The sequence below is a fragment of the Mobula hypostoma genome, chromosome 23, assembly GCF_963921235.1.
Source record: "Mobula hypostoma chromosome 23, sMobHyp1.1, whole genome shotgun sequence".
NCBI classification, from domain to species: Eukaryota; Metazoa; Chordata; class Chondrichthyes; order Myliobatiformes; family Myliobatidae; genus Mobula; species Mobula hypostoma.
In genome coordinates, this window is record NC_086119.1 from 16,321,522 (window position 1) to 16,342,384 (window position 20,863).

A 20,863-nucleotide genomic window follows, 5' to 3' on the forward strand; every position below is an offset into this window, starting at 1 on the left:
GGACATCCTGGAGCATTCATCTAGTAAGGGACTTGGGTAGATCTCAGGAAAAAGAAAGGTGCGATCATTGTGACAGGGTTGTGTTGTAGGTCTCCCAATAGAAGTTAACAGGAATATATGCAGGCAGAGGAACAAATGTGTAGGCAGATTGTGGGAAGGTGCAAAAGCAATGGAAAGGTGTAGAGTATGACTTTAATTCCACCAATATTGACCGAGACTTTTTCCAATACCAAAGACAGAATCTGTTATGTACGTTCAAGTGAGTGTGTGAACAGAACCACGGAAGGAGCCAGATTAGACCTTGTATTGGGAAACAAGCCTGACCAGGTGGTTGAAGTTTCAGTGGAAGAACATTTTGGGAAGTGATCACTACTTTGAAGTACTCACAGTTAAGACTGGACCTTTGGGCAAAGAGTTAAATAGGGGAAAAGGTAATTAGAACAATTCTAGGCAGGAGTTAGGGAGAATAAAATGGGATCAGCTTTTTTTGGGCAAGTCCACATCTAACACATGGGAGTTGGTTAAAGACCATCTCATCAGAATTTAGGAGCAGTCATATTCCTGTGAGGAAAACAGACAAGGATGTCAAAGCTCAGGAAACCTGGTTGTTGTAAATTTAGTATAAATGTAAAAAAGCCACATGCAAGGTTTAAGAAGCCACAATTAGCCAGGACTCTTATAGAATATAGTACAGTTGACATTGAGGAACATGAACAATTTAATCAGGGAAATTATGAAGGCTTAAAGGGAGTTAACAGGAATCCAGAAGCTTTTTTATACATAATACAAGGGCAGCTAGGGAGAGAGTAGGACCACTCAAAGACAAAGGAGGAGTTTGCGCCTTGAATCAGAGGAAGTCGGTGTGATACTAAACAAGCAATTGACATTGGTACTCTGCCAGGGAAGAGGGCAATGGCGGGGGGGGGGGGCACGGAAACAGTGAGATCAGGGTGCGGGAAGCTGATATTCTAAGGAATGCCGATATCAAGGCGGTGTTGGTATTGGGTCCATTGAGGAACATTAAATGGAAAGGCACCAGGGCCTGAGGGAATCCATCTCGGATTATTGAGGGGGGCAGGAGGAGATTGCTGGGACTATTGCAAAAAAAAACTTATTCTGTTTCGCTAAGGTGAGGTCCCAGAGGGCAGGAAAATAACCAGCATTGTTCCTTTTAAGGAAATTATAGGCCAGAGAACTTTACAGAGGTAGGGAAATTATTGAAGATCCTCAGGATTGAATTTACCCACATCTGGAAAAGCATGGATTTATTGGGGGGCCACAGCATGGCTTTCTACAAAGGAGGCCTGGTCTTCAAAACTTAGAGTTTTTTTTGGATGAGGTGATGAAGATAACTGATGCAGGAAGGGCAGTTGTCAACATAGATCTTAAAGCATTTGATGAAGTCCCTTACAGTGAGCTGATCCAGTGGATTAAGGTACATGGGATCCACAAAGACTTGGCAGATCGGATTCAAAATGGACGGCTGTCAGAGAGGGTGGTGTTTCTCAGATTATAGGTCTGTAAGCAGTGAGTTTTCTCAAAGTTTAGTGCTGGTACCTCTTGTTTGTGATATAGAGACAAATGGGATGAAAATTTGAAAAAATATAGATGGGTTGATTGGTAAGATTATAGAGGATACAAAAATTGGTGGGATTGTAGAGAGCAAGGTTTACAAAGGATTCAACAGGATATAGACCATTTGGAAATGAGGGCAGATGGAGTTTAATACAGATAAATTTGAGGTAAAACACAAAAGAGTACAGCCTCCAGCCCACAAATGTTGTGCCAAAACACAGATCAAGATGTTGCAACGTGGGAGGTCAAATTTAGAGAAAAGCATACAGAAAATGGCAGGACCTAGGAGCTTCCTAGGTGGGAGAGTCTAGGACACAGAATCCCTTTAAAACAGAGATAATCAGAATCAGGTTTATTATCACCGACATGTGACGTGAAATTTGTTAACTTAGCAGCAGCGGTTCAATGCAATACATAATCTAGCAGAGAGAAAAATAACATAATAATAAATAAACAAGTAAATCAATTACATATATTGAACAGATTTTTTAAAATGTGCAAAAACAGAAATACTGTATATTTAAAAAAGAGAGGTAGTGTCCAAAGCCTCAATGTCCATTCAGGAATCAGATGGCAGAGCTGTTCCTGAATCGCTGAGAGTGTGCCTTCAGGCTTCTGTACCTCCTCCCTGATGGTAACAGTGAGAAAAGGGCATGCGCTGGGTGCTGGAGGTCCTTAGTAATGGACGCTACCTTTCTGAGATAAGGAAGTTCTTTAGCCAGAGGGTGGTGACTCTGTGGAATTCGTTGCCACAAATGGTCATTGAGTATATTTAGACTAGAGATTGATAGGTTCCTGATTTGTAAGGTGACGAGGAGAAGGCTGGTGAATAGGGTTGAGAGGGAAAATGCCAGGATTGAATGACAGAGGAGTCTCACTGGTCTGAATGGTCTAATTAAGGACCCCAAGGAGCATTGATGTTGACGTCTACAGCTCCCTCAAAGTGGAAACACAGGTAGATGTATATTCTTGCCTTCATTCATTGGGCCACTGAGTACAAAAGTCAGGAAGTTATGTTGCAGCTGTACAGAACTTTGGTTTGGCCACATTTAGGGTATTGGGTGCATTTCTGGTCACCATATTATAGGACAGATGTGAAGACTTTGGAGAAGGTACAAAAGAGGTTTGCCAGAATTTTTTTTCCCGATTAGGAGGTATTAGCAACAAGGAGAGGTTGGGTGCATTTCTCTGCTCTAGGGGATGGAGAGGTCCTGACAGAAGAATATAAAATTAAAATGAGCCATAGATAGGGTAGATAAACACCACCTCCCCCCTCCACCAGTTGGAAATGTGAACTACTAGAAGGCAGGTCTTTAAAGTGAGAGTACAAAGTTTAAAGGAGATTTACCCGTAAGAGGCAAGATTTGAAAATAAATTTAAAATGATGCCTGGAACTGGCTGCCAGATGAAGTGATAGAAACATGTGATAGCAATGTTTAAGAGGCATTTAGACAGGCATATGAACAAGGAGGTTATTGAGGGAAATGGACAACATACAGGTAAGATGGTGTTAGTTTAAATTGGCATCCTGTCCGCCAACGAGTCTATGCAAGGCCTCATTCAGTGCCTGACTCAACAATCTCCAGTCCCCATAAAGCTCAGTTCACTTCATGCGTTGAAATATTAAAGTGGAGTTTGAACCTTCAAGTTTATGACTCGGGATAGCGTGCTACTGAGTTTAGGCAACACTCAGAAGACAAATATACCACATGCCTAAGCAATTTTTGTAAAAAATAAAACTGATTAGACACCATGAAAAAGCAGGAGTAGAACATTCAACCCTACGTGTCCATTCTGCCGTTCAATAAGACCACAGCCAATCTTTTCCCTGCACCAACTCCCAAAACATACTCATGTCCGCTTGAATACACAGTGACCAACCCCTTGAAGGCTGGCTGGATATAGAATTCTACAAAGATTTTTTTTAAAAATCAAGAATCAAAGATTGAAAATCAAATAAAAAATCAGAAAATGTTGGAAAAATTCAGGTCAGGGCTACTCCTCTTTCCACAGATCATAAAGCACAAGAGATTCTGTAGATGCTGCAAAGGTTGAGACACACACACACCACACACACACCACACACACACACACACACACCACACACACACCACACACACACACACACACACACACACCCACACACACACACCCACACACACCACACACACACCACACACACACACACCACACACACACACACACCACACACACACCACACACAATGCTGGAGGAACTCAGCAGGTCAGGCAGCATCCATGGAGCAGAAAAGCAGTTGATGTTTTGGGCCAAGACCTTTATCAGGACTGGGAAGGAAGGGGGCTGATGCTAGAATTTTCCCCGCAGATGCTGACTGACCCAAGCTGTTCCGGCATTTTCTGCTGAAGACATTTAGTGGCGATTGTTCCTGCTCCAAGATCACATCTGTGACCCAGATAGAAGCCTACGCAGTTAAACATATTAAGATTCAAAGAATGTATACATTATATACCTTGAAATTTGTCTGCTTATAGGCAGCTACAAAGCAAGAAACCCAAATAACCCAAATCAGAAAAAAACAAAAATCACTGAAAAGATAAAGGGGAAAAAAAACATTGTGCAGACAATCGAAGCAAGCCAACAGCATCCCGAACCAGACTGAGTTGCGGATCTACTTCCAGAGCAGTCAGAGTAGGTCCCAATATTATCAATTGTTTCAATAGCAAGGCACTTGTTAACAATTGCAATGTCTACAGTCCTCCCCATCAACACTGCACAACCTGGGTGAGAGGTTTTGACAATGATACCATGACAACAGCTCATGAGCAATCGTGCAAGACCACCTCAATCACCAAACACTACCAACGTTCCTACCTTCCTTATTCTTTGGCCAAAGATTTACTGACAAATAGATGAAATCTGAACTTCAGGACTATTTCAAAAGCACACTGACACTTCCCACGCGAGTGCTCCATGACAACAAACAAGCAGGTTAACAAGACTCAGCTCTTCACATTCTGCTTTTAGATGCATCTCAAAGCATCTCCCTCCAGGACCACAACCATACCATGGTTTGGTGGCTTGCACATCTCAATGACCCAGAGAGCTCAGCTGGCTGGAGTCAGGCCTTATGATTTGGCTCTTGGGAGGGTCACCCATGCCAAACAGGTCAAAGGGTAGAGGCCAGAGGTCACTAGTCCTTCAGGGTCAGGGGTTTCAGCTCAGGGCCAACAATAGAAACAACAATGAAGAATCCTTCTACATCTGAGTGTGACAGTATTCCTGAGCCTCCACCCGGGACACACATGGCTGACAGAAGTGAAAACCAAGAGGAAGCTTCTGACATGATGAAGACAGACCTGAACTCTGGAAATACCAAGACCAAAATTGGTTGCTGGAACGTACTCCCTGAAGAGCAGAGTAAACGTGGGAGACCAAAAGACAACTTGATGGTGTACCGTAGACCCTGAACCACACTGGGGGCACAATAGATTGCCAAGGACAGAGAGAGATGGAGGACCTTCATTGTTGCCCTGAATGCCAACAGCATAATGGACAGCAAGTCAAAACACCTTTAAAAAAAACCAAAAAAACAGCCTTCAAGCAAAAGGATTGGAGTGGGGGGGGGGGGATGAAGGATTTTGATGAAGGGCCTCAGCCAAAAACATCGATCATTTATTCCTCTCCACAGACGCTGCCTGATCTGCTGAGTTCCAATAAGTGTGTGTGTGTGTGTGTGTGTTCGTTCGCAAACAATACTGCTCAACAAGCTCAAACACATTTTAACTCTATTCCTCATCTTTCTTCCTCCATTCCTGCCGAAGGGTCTTGGCCTGAAACATCAACTGTTTACTCTTTTCCATAGATGCTGCCTGGCCTGCTGAGCTCCTCCAGCATTGCGCGTGCACTGCTTAACAACCTAATTCTCCATCGCATTTCCACTTGTGGGATCTTTCTGTGCTCAAGCAGGCCACCAAGGAAGCATTCAATTTTTTGTGGGATGGTGCTAAAACTTTCCATAATTCCTGTGTTGAGCTGAAATTAAAACAATCATAGTGCCAGGCTGATTTTTGTTTCTGCATTACAAAAACCCTCAACTTTTAATTGCCCCAATTTAGTTAACCATATAACAATTACAGCACGGAAACAGGCCATCCCGGCCCTTCTAGTCCATGCCGAACTCTTACTCTCACCTAGTCCCACCAACCCGCACTCAGCCCATAATCCTCCATTCCTTTCCTGTCCATATAACTGTTCAATTTAACCTTAAACGACAACATCAAACCTGCCTCAACCACTTCTGCTGGAAGTTCGTTGGACCATCAAACACAAACCTTGCAGGAGAAGGTTAACATTCAGACACGAGGCAGTACTTTCAATCAGGAAACTATGAATCTTCCCACCCTCCATAAATTCCTGCGTCCTTACATTTCATTAGCCCAGGTGTGGATCACCATCTGAGTAATAAGTACTGCGTCATAACCTTTCAAAAGGAATTTATTGATGGGCTTCCTATCTGAACCAGTTTCCATACCAACATTTTGAAGAGTGGGTGGGATGACAGTTCCAAGGGAATGGTGTTTCAACAGGCAGGGTTGAGGAGGGTGGGGTAGGGCAGGGCATTTCTCAAGAGAAATATCTTTTGAGAAATATCCTACCTACTACAGGAAAGCTATGAATATGATTGAAAGAGTACAGAGAAAATTTACAAGGACACTGCTGGGACTCGTGAAACTGAGTTATAGCGACTTTAACTAGGTTTTTTATTCCCTGGAGTGCAAGAGATTGAGGTGATAGAGGTGTAGAAAACCATGAGGATTATACAAGCAGGCTTTTTCCACTGAGGCTGGGTGAGACTAGAATTAGAGGTCAAAAGTTAAGGGATGAAAGATGAAAAATTTATGAGGGACCCAAGGGGGAATTTCCTCACCTAGGACGAGGGTGTGGAAAGAGCTGCCAGTGGAAGTGGTGAATGTGGGTTTGATTTTAACATGTAACGTACACAGGAGAGGTATAAGGGCTTTGGTCTAAGTGTGAGTCAATAGGACTTGGCATATTAACAGTTTGGCACAGACTGGATGGGCCAAAGCACCTGTTTCGGCACTGTCGTGCTCCAGACTCTTCCTAAGTGAAGCAATGCAAAGCATCCAGTTCGACACGGAGTGCAAAATTTAACTGCACGAGATAAATCTGGCAGTGAAAGTAGAGTGGTGTGTTGAAGGAATGTACCTCCCATACGCATAGCCCTCGCTACTGAGCGATCTGCCAGATCATTACCTCTCCCACCCCTACAATCCTTTCAGTCCCCGAGGAGCAAAGTGCTGGGAGCACCTTTAGCAGGGAGGCTGCTCCAGTTCAAGAGGACGCGCTACCACTTGAGAGGGAAATTAGGTACCCCTGCATCCCACAGATACAAAGCAGTCCCTGACCACACTGCAAAGCAATTTAAAACTTTTCATTAACCATCCCCCTCACACCCCCGTGTAACTGGGACCGAGGGGCGGCAGAAGAACTTCCGTCCCTCCTTCAGTTGCTTATCCAGCCACAAGTCTCCTTGGTGCTCCCGCACTTCCACTAACGAAATATTCCCGGGGGATAACACACACACCAACATCCAGCTGGACACAGCCAGAGTGTATGGGATGGATGGTGGGGGGAGGAGGAGGAGAAGATGGGAAGGGAAGGACTTTACCCTAAAAAGGGAAAATAGTTACAATTAAAAATAGACTGGGCTCCCACCCAGCACCCTGCAGGGTAGCCAGCAGTATCCAAGTGATACCCAACACTGGGATCACGAGGAATATCATCAGGTCGGGACTGTCTGTCATTGACAGCAAACGCCAAACGAATTCACCCCGGCCGGAACACTCAAGTCACTGCTAACTCTGCCCTCGGTGGCTGGGCCAGGATGGCTCCCCATGGCATCCGGCACCCTGTCCCTAGTCACAGCCAACCGCAGAACCCAAGTGAGAGGCAGTTTAGAGTTCAGGTCACCGTCCCAGCACATCACTCTGCTTGCTAGAGAGCCTTTAGACAGGTGGAAGACCTTTGGCTCTGCACTGGCCTGGGAGGCCACCCCATACTGCTCACCCACTCCGACACTTAGGCTTTCAGAGCTTCTCACACCGTTTCTTTTCAGCCAAAGTGGAGGCAACAGCCATGTTTGAGCACAGCAAGTCTCCATAAAGAAAAACGCTTATATATGTTAACTTTTTGGAGACTGGTGACCAAACCAGCATCCTGGGATCTGACACACGCAGGTTGGAATGTGCACGTTTGTGCCTCAGCGGGCCCGGTTCATCATTCTCAAACTTTTCAAGTTGCCCAGCCTTGACCGTGGCTCATGTGTTCTCAGTAACAACACTTAATCCTACTGCTCTGTTTTCGCTCTTGCCCCGGGCATTCGCAGCACCAAGTGTTCATTAACACCCTCAACCTGCGGCCACAGAAGAGCTCAGTATCTGGAGCGGGAGTCAAACACACAACCCTGTGGTTTAAAACAGACCATGTGACCCATGGGTACCCAGGAAACACTGCGCAATCTCACACGCAAGAGTCCAGACCCACAATCCTGATACGACCAGTGCTTTCACAAATGCTGGAGGAACTCAGCATCTGCAAGGGAATAAACAGTCATTTCAGACAGAGACCCCTGATGTTGCCTGACCCGCCGAGTTTCTCCAGCATTTTGTGGGTTAGCGATTTTCTAAAGGGACTTGGGAGTCCTTGTGCGGGATTCCCTAAAGGTCAATTTGCAGGTCAGGTCTGTGGTGAAGGCGGCAAATGCAATGCTAGCATTCAATTCAAAAAGACTAGAATATAAAAGCAAGGATATAATGTTGAGACTTTATAAAGCACTGGTGAGGCCTCACTTGGAGTACTGTGAGCAGTTTTGGGTTCCTCATCTTAGAAAGGATGTGCTGAAACTGGAGAGGGTTCAAAGGAGATTCACAAAAATTATTCCAGGATTGAACGGTTTGTCATATGAAGAGCATTTATAGTTTGCATTTTGTTGTTTGATTGTTTGTGGTTTTTGTATTGCTATATTTACGCTCTATTCTTGGTTGGTGCAGCTGCAACGAAACCCAATTTCCCTCGGGATTAATAAAGTATATCTCTCTATCTATCTGATGGCTCTGGACCTGTATTCACTAGAATTCAGAAGAATGAGGGATGACCTCTGAAACCTATCAAATGGTGAAAGGCCTTGATAGAGTGAATGTGGGGAGGATGTTTCCTATGGTGGGAGAGTCTAAGATCAAAGGACACAGCCTCAGAGTAGAGGGATGTCCTTTTAGAATGGAGATGAGAAGGAATTTCTTTTACCAGAGAGAGATGAATCTGTGGAATTCTTTGCCAGAGGCAGCTGTGAGACCAAGTCTTTATGTATATTTAAGGCAGAGGTTGACAGATTCTTGATTGGTCAGGGCATGAAGGATATGTGGAGAAGGCAGGAAACTGGGTCTGAGAGGGAAAATGGATCAGCCATGATGATGGGCCAAATGGCCTAATTCTGCTCCTGTATCTTATGGTCTTATTTCTGGCATAGCAGAATCTCTCGTGTTTAGATTAGCAGCACTTTGCCCACCAGCAGACTGTACTCATTTTATGACACAAATACAGCAGGTGCTGGAAATTCAGAGTAACACACACAAGATTCGGCACCAGGGTAGGATAACAATTAGTGCAGCACAATTACAACTTGGGGCATTCCGGAGCTGTTCTGCAAGGAATCTCTGTATTGTCTTTCCTGTGGAATGTGTGGGATTTCCCCCCAGGTTCTCCAGTCCAGTCCCACAGTCCAAAGACACAGCAAGTAGGTTAACTGATCTTTGTAAATCGTCCCGCGATTACGTTAGGGTTAACCGGATTCGTCAGGGTGGCGTGCATCGAAGGGTAGAAGGGTCTATGCCACACTGAATCACCAAGGTAAATAAAAATAAAACTTTTTTTTAATGCTGGGAGGGACTCAGTAAGACAGGCAGCATACATGGAAAGAAACAAACAGCTGATGTTTCGGCGGAGACTCTTCATCAGGTCTGGAATGAACAGGGGAAGAAGCCAGATTCAGAAGCTGGGGCGGTCGGGGGGGGGGGGGGGGAATGAACAAGCTGGAAGGTGATAGGTGAAGCCAGGTGGGTGGAGAGGGGGAACGGAGTGAGAAGCTGTGAGGTGATAGGTGGCAAAGGTAAAGGCTGAAGGAGGAATCTGATAGGCGAGGAGAGTGGACCATGGGAGAAAGGGAAGGAGGAAGGGCCCCAGAGAGAGGTGATAGGCAGGCGAGGAGAAAAGAAAAGGTAAAGCCAGACTGAAGAATGGAAGGAAGGAAGGAAGGGTGGAAAAAAAACCCAGACGATTTTCATACATTCCTGGTTTAACTTCAGAAGTGCACACAGACCAGGGGGTTCTCCAACTTTTTTATGCCATAGACCCTCATAATTAACTGAGGGGTCCGTGGACCTCATGTTGGGAACCCCTGCCCAAGGATACTCACTGTTCACACAATCTCTCCAAAGGCATCAGTAAGATTACAACATACCCAAATGGAAATAGTTGTATACAACTTTCTCCACAACTGACTCCTGCTGGCAGTCACAGGCCGCTGCCCGTTACATTATTTTGTCTGTGAGGGGAGGAGCTGGGTGCCAAGCGCTGGCACAAATAGAACAAACTGTCCCGAACAGCAAAGTGTCGAGGCTTTTCTCAGAAGGGTCAAATAAAATCTGACACCAAAAGCCGTACAGGGAGACGAGGTCAGGTGACCAAAGGCTGACAGAGGATTAGGTTTTCAGGGCCATCTTAAAGTAGAAGTGAGAGAGGTGGAGAGGTTTGAGGGGATTCATACGGCACAACTAATGACAAAGGAGGTTAGACTGCAGTGAACACCATGGAAACAGGATCTGCCACCCAACAAGCCCACATGCCAACCAAGCTGTCTTCCTAAGCCAGTCCCATCTGCATGCATTTTAACCCATATCCCTCTACACTTTCTGTTGTGGGCGGAGTTAGTTACCAATGACTGAGTGACCTGGCCTGCCTGACATTTTGACCCCTAACCTTTCCCATCAATGTACCCATCCACGTCTTTTTTAAAAATGCTGTAACTGTACCCTCCTCTACTGGCTGATCATTCCACATACCCGCCACCTTGAGGGAAAATGTTTCCCCAAATGGGAACAGGATCTTGGGAAACTGAAAATCAGATCCACAGTGCAAAGACATGCTGGACGGTTGGTTAATTGGTCATCGTAAATTGTCCTGTGATTAGGCTTGGGTTACATCGGGGGTTGCGAAGAGCCTACCCTACACTCTTATCTCAATAAATAAATAGCAAACATTTCCTCTCTCCCCCACCCCCCAAAGAAAATGACAACAGAACAGATTTTTTGACAGGAGTGTGGTAGAGGAAGGAGATTATAGAACACAGAAATTTACAGCACAGGCCCTTCAGCCCACAATATTGTGCCGACAATGTAACCTACTCTGGATCCTGCCTCGAATTTCTGTACCACATAGCCCTATTTTTCTCAGCTCCATATACCTATCCGAGAGTCTCTGGAAAAAACCCTGTTGTATCCGCCTCCATCACCATCGCTGGCAGTGCATTCCACACACCCACCACTCTCTGTGTGGAAAAAAATTACCTTTGTCATCCCCTTGTATTACTTCCAATCACGTTAAAACTATGTCCCCTCGTGTTAGACATTTCAGCCTTGAGAAAAAGCCTCTGGCTATCCACATGTTCAATGCCCCTCATCACCTTTTATGTAAATTCTCATCCTCTGTCGACCCAAGGAGAAAAGGCCAAGTTCACTCAACCTATTCGCATAAAGCATGCTCTCCAGTCCAGGCAACGTCCTTGCAGATCTCCTCTGCACTCTCCCTACAGCATCCGTATCCTTCTTGTCAAATCCCATCAGGAATTGCAAAATTCAATGAGGAAAACATGTTCACAGTTTCTGGAGACTGCACAACACTCTCACCAAGATGGACTTTGGGCACAGGACTACAATAAGGACAGGTAGGAACCATCATAGCCCAGCTCTAGTTCAATGTCAGATGCTCAATATTCAATTCTGCAGGGAATTCAGTTCCACTCCCACCCTCCGGAGACCAACCTTTCACTTTCACCTCCACACCCCCCCCCCCCAGTAAGATCATGAATCAGGCATGCCTCTCCTAAAACAGCAAAGCCCATGGGGAGTTGGGTTAACCGTTTCCACACGGGACCCTCAAAAGCAGGTGGAGGGTGGGGTGGGGCACCCACCAAACAACTGAAGATGCAGACTCAGCGCAGGGGATGAACAGATCATCTCAGAACTCACTAGTCCCCCCCCCCACAGATGGGGGTAAACCTGCTCAAATCACCTTAACCACCCTGGGATTGGGGATGGGTGGGAGAAACACTGCCTGGGATAGCCAGTCCCAATACTGACCCTCAAGTCCAGAGCAGCACATTCCAGATGAAAAATCGCCACCTGCCAAGCATCTAGTACACCTCAGCCTGACCCACCTGGGGTCTGAGACCATGCTTAAATGCTGATTGACATGGAAGAACATTCGGCCGGTCAGCCCCCCTCAAGGCCATTCAGCCCTTCAAGCCTGTTCTAGCAGGCAATACCAACATGACTGATTCTCCATCTCAGTACCTCGATCACGGCATCTCCAGTACACCAGTGGTCAAGAGGTTGTACATACAACAGTACAGAAGGCCCTTCAGCCCACAATATCTGTGCTGACCAAAACGCCAGCCTGAACTAACCCCACCTGTCTGTTCCTGTATTTCCCGAAATACTCTCAGCACAGCCCTCTATGGTCGGGAATCTGACGGCCCTGTGTGTCTCAACCGGCACGCTGATCCAGTGAGTCCTGGCTCGTACCTCTGACAGCACACCCCCCGTTGTGCCCAGGTTGTACAAGTCCCACCAGAATGATGAACATTAAAACCAGCTCTCCTCTCATTTCAGTGAACAGACACTCGGTTAACAGAAGGGGGGGTGGGGTGGAACGGTAGATTTTCAGACCTTTAACTACCGGGAGGGCAGCCAGACTGAGGGTGTAGCGCGGTAATCGCAGAGCGGAGGGGGGGGGGGGGAATGTGTTAAAATAGATTGGAAGAGTGGAGACAAAAATCACCCAGGACATTCACCCCACGTGTCCAGCACTAACACCGCCCGGCGCCAGCTCCCCAGGTCATTCCACCGCCGAGCGTCCGGCGTTCTCCAGGCGGCAGATACACTCTGCCGTGGAACGGTGGACGAGGTGACACGTATTTCCCGGCTGCGACCTAGCGCCTGCCAGTCTGCTGACTGTCCGCCCGGTCATTTACAGCTATTAAATGCCGCTCTGCGGCCACTCTATCCACACGACTCCTCCCAGGGAATGCAAGCGGACAGCTTTCAACCACATGCACTGGGGAACCGACAAAGGAAAAAGTCCAGCGGGGGGGGGGGGGGAATTAGCCAGCCAAAAATAAACGGCAAGTCGGGAAAACAATTCTGAGTGCACAAATCTATGTTCCGCAGCGCAAACTGTTGTTCACTTAACTGAATTACATTCTAATACTTCAAATGCAAAACATCTATCTCAAACACCAGAAACAAATCATAAAGGATTACATTTTCATTACAAAGTTCAAAATCTGAGATCTGCAACAAACCAACTCTCTCCAACGCAATGACATTTCTACAAAGGATTTAATTAGATGCTGTTTCAGACTTTCGGTAAATTTAAAATCGCTGCCACGTTAAGACTGTCCAACTGCCTACATACACCCACCGAGGCCCGGGGATGCCCTCTGGACGGAAAGCCGTGATCATCCTGTTCCAGTAGCCGGTTCTCTGCCAAACTCCCCGGGGAGGGGAGCCAAACGCTGGGCGTAGGGCTCGGGCTCGGCGGCAGTCCCGAGTCGGGACTATCCAGCACTCTTTCCCCCAGCCGCTTCGGCTCCACCAGGGGACCAGTCACCTCCTGGAGATTTAAGCTGCCAACCATCGCCGTTTGCCCACAATCTGCCCCCGCCAACTCCCGTCCACCTAGATTGTTTTTAAAATGCAGTCGGATTTTTTTTTTAAAAAAACAACAAAATCCAGCGGGTTGTAATTAAATAAAATCTTGCAGTGAGACTTTCTATCAAACTGTGAGCCAATGTACTCAATCCAGTGTCCCCTGTCTCGACGTGCGACTTGACTGGGAGCTCAGGAGCAGCGACACATTCCACCCGGACCCGAACTCAAGGACCTCATTGTTTCTGCGAAGCGGTTGATTTAGTAACAGCGGAGAGAACCGCCTGCATTCTCTGCACGCCCGCTGATTGGGTAGCCCAGAGGTCCTGTGTGGGAGGGGAGGGCTGGGCCGGGATGCAAAGAATAGCTTGAACTTGGAACAACCCACAGCAAACTTATAAAGTGGGTGGATTCGTATCAATTGACCGGCAGTGTGAGGTGGGTAGGGGAGGGAATCCCCCTTTCACTCCTCTATCCCTGCATTCCTCCCCGAACACTATCCCTTCATTTTTCACATTTGTTTTTAAACGGGCGGGGGGTCGGAATATTTATAGACTGGGCGGGGTGTGGGTGGGGTGTCCGTGCACGCCAAAGGGAGGGGCTGAGATGCTTTGCAGATGTGTGTGCGCCATCAGTATTACTATCGGTTGTGGGAGAGCGGGTCGGACGTGAATCTTTCAGCCGGTGAAGGCGGCGGATTTGGGAATGCGGGCAAGTTTCTGCATAATTTGTGCCGAACATTTTCAGGTGAAAGATTACACGAAAAGCAAAAAAAAACACAACTCTTTTATAGAACACATTTCACATCTAAGGTCCCAAATCAATAAAGTGTTCTAACGCGAACAATCGAGGAGCCTCGCCGGCATTCCCAAACACCAAGCACAGAACACCGCGTATTCGAAGATTTTGCAAATACTCACGTTCATCGACTTGATTTCTCTCTCCGCAGTTACTGTCCGATCTGCCGAATATTTTCAACCTTACTGATTTTACTTCGTCTGTTTTGATCATGTTCTTTGTGGAGCAGAAGTGACTTGCGACATCAAGGGCAACTCCCTTTTTCTCAAATGCATCGTGAGGAATTTTGCGTTCACCTGAGGGAACGAGGTAGTGCCGCCTATCGTGCAGCGCTCCTGTACTCAAGTGGTAGCGTGGGTTTTATGTGCCTTCGTAGTGGGTGTGTCCGAGGGTCATACAGCATCGAAACGGGCCCTTTTGCCCAGACTCTCCATGCCGACCAATGGACAGTTCTATCCTAGCCCCATTTAACTCCATTTCACCTTTTTATGTTTTGGCGATTTTTGTCCAGATTCAATGCGAGAATCTGTCTCCACCACTCTAACGCACCACACATTCCAGATCCAGCTACTCACTGTGTGAAAAAAACATCCCACCAGATCTCCACCACACCTACCTCTCATCTCTGCCCCCTCGCCCTGAACATCTCTCATCCACCATGGGAAAAAAGGATTTCGACTATCCAAGACCCTTATAATTGTGTCTGCTCCTGTCAGGTCTCCCCTCAGCTTCCTAAGCTGCAGGGAAGTAATACTCAGCCTATCCGATATCTCCTCAGAACTTATGAATTCTCCCCTCTGCCTTCCCCCAGCACGGTCACATCTGTAAGATGGGATTTAGAATGAAACGCTCCGGCACAGCGGCGCGAGTGCTACCAGCTGAACTAAAAGCCAAAATTCAAAGAGTGCTGTAGACAAAATCTATTACTACTGATATTTGCCCCCACAGCATGTCACATGCGGGAAAGTACTCCCAAAACCCATGGTAACCCCCTTCCTCACTCAATCACTATCGCTCTACAAACTCCTCTGACAGATACCAGCCGGGTAAATGCCAGAAGCCGAGTGAGGTTTTTTTTGATGAATTGCTTTTCTAAAAGAACTGGTCTGAAAGAGCTTCAAACTCGGTTTTATTGTTGAGGAAGGAATTTCAACTATCGGCCAGCGCTGCCTGGCCTGAATCCAGGATATCATATCAGCGTTCCAACCCTCTGTAGCTTTCCAGTGTGCCTGGTTTCTTCAGCTCCAGAAATGCGCGGACACAAATTCCACTTCGATTTTTACCGTTTTAAAGTACATATACTTAAGCTTTCATTGTGGTGATTTAAAGGATCAGCGTCCCGTTGTCATTGTAAATGCGATCTTGCTAAGCTTACTATTTAAAATGCGTGTTTGCAAAAAGCACACTGACCCATTGTACAGATTCTTGGCAAATCAGCATTGCCAAATATGCAGCTGATTATATTTACCTACTGTATATTAAACCAGAACAGTAACTAGGCTTGTTGTCACTCTTTTTGAAGAGTTAAGGAGAAACCCCCATTCACTGGCTTGGCACTGGACCGCTACTGATACGAATACGGACTTATTTTTTTTATTAAGCGCAGTTTCGGGAGCCTGGATTCTGAATCGTTCCCTGCTCCAGTGCGTCTTTTAGGTACAGAATCCCCTAAAGGGGGTTGATTTATTTAAAGTCACTGCAAAATTGGAATCACTCGACCCTCTGTCAACTGCGCTGTCCACGGCGCATTTCCTTCCACGCCCCCTCTCACTGTTCACGGTCTGGGTAACCTTCTGCCCGCAGTTCAGTATTGTGGCACAGGTAGATACCTCCAGTAGTATACATACAGCAAGTGAGATAAACGGGCAGTGAATTTGTTTTGAGTTGAGAAAACCTTAAAAACATCTTCCTGCAGGCAGTTGAGCTAATCAATCATTCTAGTTACATCCCCCACCCCATCTATTACCTCAGTCACTGCACTGTAAACACGCAAAACCGCTTTACCATTTTTTATTATGCTGTTTACATTGTAAATATCACTGAGCATATCTACACGAAGCACTGTCGCAGGAAAGCAGCATCCATCATCAGCCCATGCTTTGTTTTCGCCGCCGCCGTCAAGAAGGCGGTACAGGAGCCTCAGGACCCGCGGCACCAGGTCCGGGAACAGTTACTACCCCTCAACCATCAGGATCTTGAACCAAACGGGATAATTTCACTTGCCCTATCATTGAAATGTTCCCACAACCTATGGACTCGCTTCCAAGAACTCTTCATCTCATGTTCTCGATATTTGTTGCCTATTTATTTATTATTATCATTATTTATTTCTTCGTGTACGTGCACAGTTTGTTGTGTTTTGCACACTGGTTGAATGGCGTGGTCTTCCGTTGATTCTGTTACAGTTATTATTGAATATTCCGCAAGAAAATGAATCTCAAGATTGTACAAGGTGACATATATGTACTTTGAGTGTGGGCACATGGCCAAGTGGTTAAGGCATTGGACTAGCGACCTGAAGGTCGTGAGTTCGAGCTCCAGCCGAGGCAACGTGTTGTGTCCTTGAGCAAGGCACTTAACCACACAGTGCTCTGCGACGACACTGGTGCCAAGCTGTATGGGTCCTAATGCCCTTCTCTTGGACAACATTGGTGTCATGGAGAGGGGAGACTTACAGCATGGGCAACTGCCGGTCTTCCATATAACCTTGCCCAGGTCTGCCAGAGTGAAGACTTTCCAGGCGCAGATCCGTGGTCTCGCAAGACTAACGGATGTACTTTGAGCATTGAGTTTTGAGATAAACACTGGTATTTATTCACATTTTTATCCATACTTCTAAATTTATTTTTATATAATTCTTTATATTTACTTTTTCTTGCACATTGTGCCAACACACCACAGCAAATTCCTAAAACATGTAAATGTATATGGTGAATAAAGTTGATCCTTGTTCGTTGAGGAACAAGTGGTCTCAAATAGATTGTTCTTCTTCAACTAATGCTGTGGCATCTTTCAGTTGTCTCAAGGGGGCATCCAAATGCTTAGAAAATACACCATGCCATTTTTTAATATATCAAAATGCAGTTTTGGGTAACCTTAACATTGTTGCTGAACCTTGAAAATGAGGGAGGAGTTCATGCTGCAGCTCTATAAAACCCCAGTCGAACTAGAGTTGTGTTCAGTTCTGGTCGCCTCATTATAGGAAGGATGTGGAAGCTTTAGGGAGGGTGCTGAGGGGATTTATCAGGATGCTGCTTGGACTGGAGAGCAGGTCTGATAAGGAGAGTTTGAATAAGCTAGGGCTTTTCTGTTTTGGAGTGAAGAAGGGTGCAAGATGCTTTTATAGTACAAGGTGATAAAAGACATAGATTGAGTGGATAGCCAGACTTCTTCCCAGGGTGTATATGGTTTGTATAAGCAGGCATAATTTGAAGATGGGGGGGGGGTTCTCAAACTTTTTTATGCCATGGACCCCTACCATTAACCAGGGACCACAGGTTTGGAACTCCTTTTTTAAGATGATGGGAGGATGTCAGAGGCAAGCTTTATACAGAGAATGGTGGATGCATGGAACAAGAGCTGAACTGTGCTATAATGTTCTATATACATTTGTGTTGTTGTTGGGTTTTGCTGTGAAATTGCCAGATTCGGCGCATGAGACATTGTAAGTTCTCACAGTTTTCACCATTCAGCCTAGCAGATTCCATCTTTGCAGTCACCACCTTAAGGTTCAAACAGCACTCTTTCAGCCACTGGGTGGTGTGCTACTGAATGAACAGATGCCAGTTTCAGGTAGTAGGTGATGGGATAATGCACCCAGGGGAGTCAGAGGCTGGTAATCACAGTACATAGAAAGCCTTTGCCAGTCAAAATAAACTTGACAAGATTAAACAGAAAGCACAAGGGCTTAATGACTCTAGATAAGACAGCAATTAACAAATACAGGAAGTACAGGTGCACAGATTGGTGAAGATGCCATGAGTCCTGTGGGCTTGTGCACCTGTATTTGTTAATTGCTGTCTTATCTAGAGTTGTTTAGCCCTCGTGCTTTTTGTTTAATCTTCTCAAGTTTATTTTGACTGGCACGGGTTTTCGGCGTACTGTGATTATTTAAATCGGACTCCCAATTAGCATTTTGTGGGGTCCTTGAGTGTTTCGAGAGTGATGCATTGTGTGGTGTCACTCAATCATGCCACCGATGTTCAGCTGGAATTCCTATGAATAAACTCTTGCTTCTGTCTCGATATGGGAGCCTGTCGTTCCTCCGCACCTGGGTTCAGGCATCTGTCAGAGCACACACCGTGACAGAAGAACAGTGCTCACAGGAGACACGTTCATTTTACAAGGGGATCCTAAAACCATCCAGAGCCATGGCCAAGTGCTTATGGTGATGCATTACCAGGGCAATGTCCCCAAGTCTTTGAATGGCCTCACTTCGGGGAAGACTGAAAAGTCTGGGTGACCTCCCCAGTGCAGGAGAGAGCAGCCTGTATGATAATGCACATGAGGTTTTAGGATTTCAGTGAAGATAAATCTATTTGAATGTTAACCTTTAAGTTGTACAGTTCCAGGAGAAACAAGTTTAGTAAAAGCTGGAGCTATACACAAAACACTGAAGGAACTCAATGGGTTAGGCAGAATCTATGGACAGTCAGATTCAGGTTCATTTTTTATCATACGTACATCAAAACATACAGTGAAATGCAACGTTTGTGCTGGAAGCAGTCTGCAAGTGTTGCACACATTCTGGCACCGACAAAGTCTTAGGCACATGAATTGAATTGAAATGAATTCTTACATCCTTCGCCTACATGAGGAGTAAATATCTTTACGTTATGTCTCTGTCTGAATGTGCAACGTGCAATCATAGTAATTTATAATAATTTATAACAAATAGAACAGTCAATGTAACATAGAAATACACTCACATCAGCGTGAGTTAATCAGTCTGATGGCCTGGTGGAAGAAGCTGTCCCGGAGCCTGTTGGTCCCGGCTTTTATGCTGCGGTACCGTTTCCCGGATGGTAGCAGCTGGAATAGATTGTGGTTGGGGTGACTTGGGTCCCCAATGATCCTTTGGGCCCTTTTCTCACACCTGTCTCTGTAAATGTCCTGAATCATGGGAAGTTCACAACGACAGATGTGCTGGGCTGTCCGCACCACTCTCTGCAGAGCCCTGCGATTAAGAGAGGTACAATTCCCATACCAGGCAGTGATGCAGCCAGTCAGGATGCTCTCAATGATGCCCCTGTAGAAAGTTCTTGGGATCTGGGGGCCCATCCCATATATAGCAAGGGTGCCTAAGACTTTTACACAGTACTGTATTTGTCAATGTGGAATGGAGAGTGAGTTTGTAAATCTGGTGGAGCAAAGGGTGTTGGGAGTGGCAAGGGTGGAGTGCCATGGGAGGGGTGTGGGACAGGTGGCAGAGAAGGAGGCCCAGGCATGGGGGTGGTGCAGGTGCAGACACACCCAGCCCTGAGGCACCAAGCAAGCTCATTTGATTCCAAACAATTGGGTTATTGATCATCACAGAATGTCTCTCTGGTGCTTCCTGCTCCCTCCCCTCCCCCTTCCCCTTTTCCTAGCCATGATTCCCCTCTCCCTTCCCACTTCCAGTCCACAATAGAGACCCATATCATGAATATATTTTTACAGCAGCAGTACAGTGCAATACCTAAAATTTCTACAGTACTGTGCAAAGTCTTAGGCTCCCCAGCTATATTAATGTGTCCAAGACTTTTGCACACTACTGTGGTAATTTTATGTATTGTACTGTAGCATGCCCACAACATTCAGCAGGGACAACAGAACAACAGCAAAAAAACCCAACAAAACAAGCCCCTTTCCCCTCTCCCAGCCACCACCCACTCACACACAGGACAGGCCACCTCCAGTCCTTGGCCCTGACTTGGAGACATTGGGCCCCCAACATTTTGGGTTGGGCTCGTTCATTTGGACCGAAAGACAGAGGGGGGAAGACCAGCATTTTGTGTCTTGCTCCAGATTCCAGTGTCTCTGTTCTCTTGTGTCTCCAGTGAGTAGGAGCTAGTTGTGAATAAATAAGAACTGACATTGTTCATAGCAGTGGGAGTGCAGTGATTTTTCTGTGTACATCACAGCTGGTGCAGCTTGGACAGGTTTTGCACCACAACAGAGATCCCAGGGGAAGCAAAACTCACTCAAAATTAAAAAGAACTTCAGATGTTGGAAATGGAACACATAGAACAAATGGGGGGAGAAGATGGCGGCGCGACGGCAGCACGCGTGGCCTCTCTGGTGATGAATAGCTGTTATCTGTCAACTACGGGGACCGTGCACAATCCTGATTTGATGGAGACAGATGTGAGAGCACAGCGGAACATCTGGAAAACTTCTGAAGTGACTGCTTTGCTACCACTGTTTCTGTGTGGTAACCGGAATCTCCGGAGCTGAAGGCCCCGAAATCCTCGGCTTTGCGTGTTTCAGGGGCCAGGGAGAGGTCGAAGGTGCTCGGCAGAGGATGG

The 20,863-nt window shown here is 46.2% G+C and overlaps 1 protein-coding gene across 2 annotated transcripts in view; it reads right to left on the reverse strand.

Annotated features, from left to right (window-relative positions):
* Nucleotides 1-14,894, reverse strand: part of rflnb (refilin B) — a 36,508-nt gene extending 21,614 nt beyond the window's left edge. The window contains exon 1 of one of the 2 annotated variants that reach the window (XM_063031216.1): nt 14,480-14,894. In XM_063031216.1, coding sequence (XP_062887286.1) covers nt 14,480-14,485 — 6 coding nt within the window. In that variant the 5' untranslated portion in view covers nt 14,486-14,894. Of the gene's footprint in view, nt 1-13,332; nt 14,052-14,479 lie in introns of those variants that run through there. The other variant, XM_063031214.1, reaches the window with a different exon arrangement.
* Nucleotides 14,895-20,863: the final 5,969 nt, after the last annotated feature.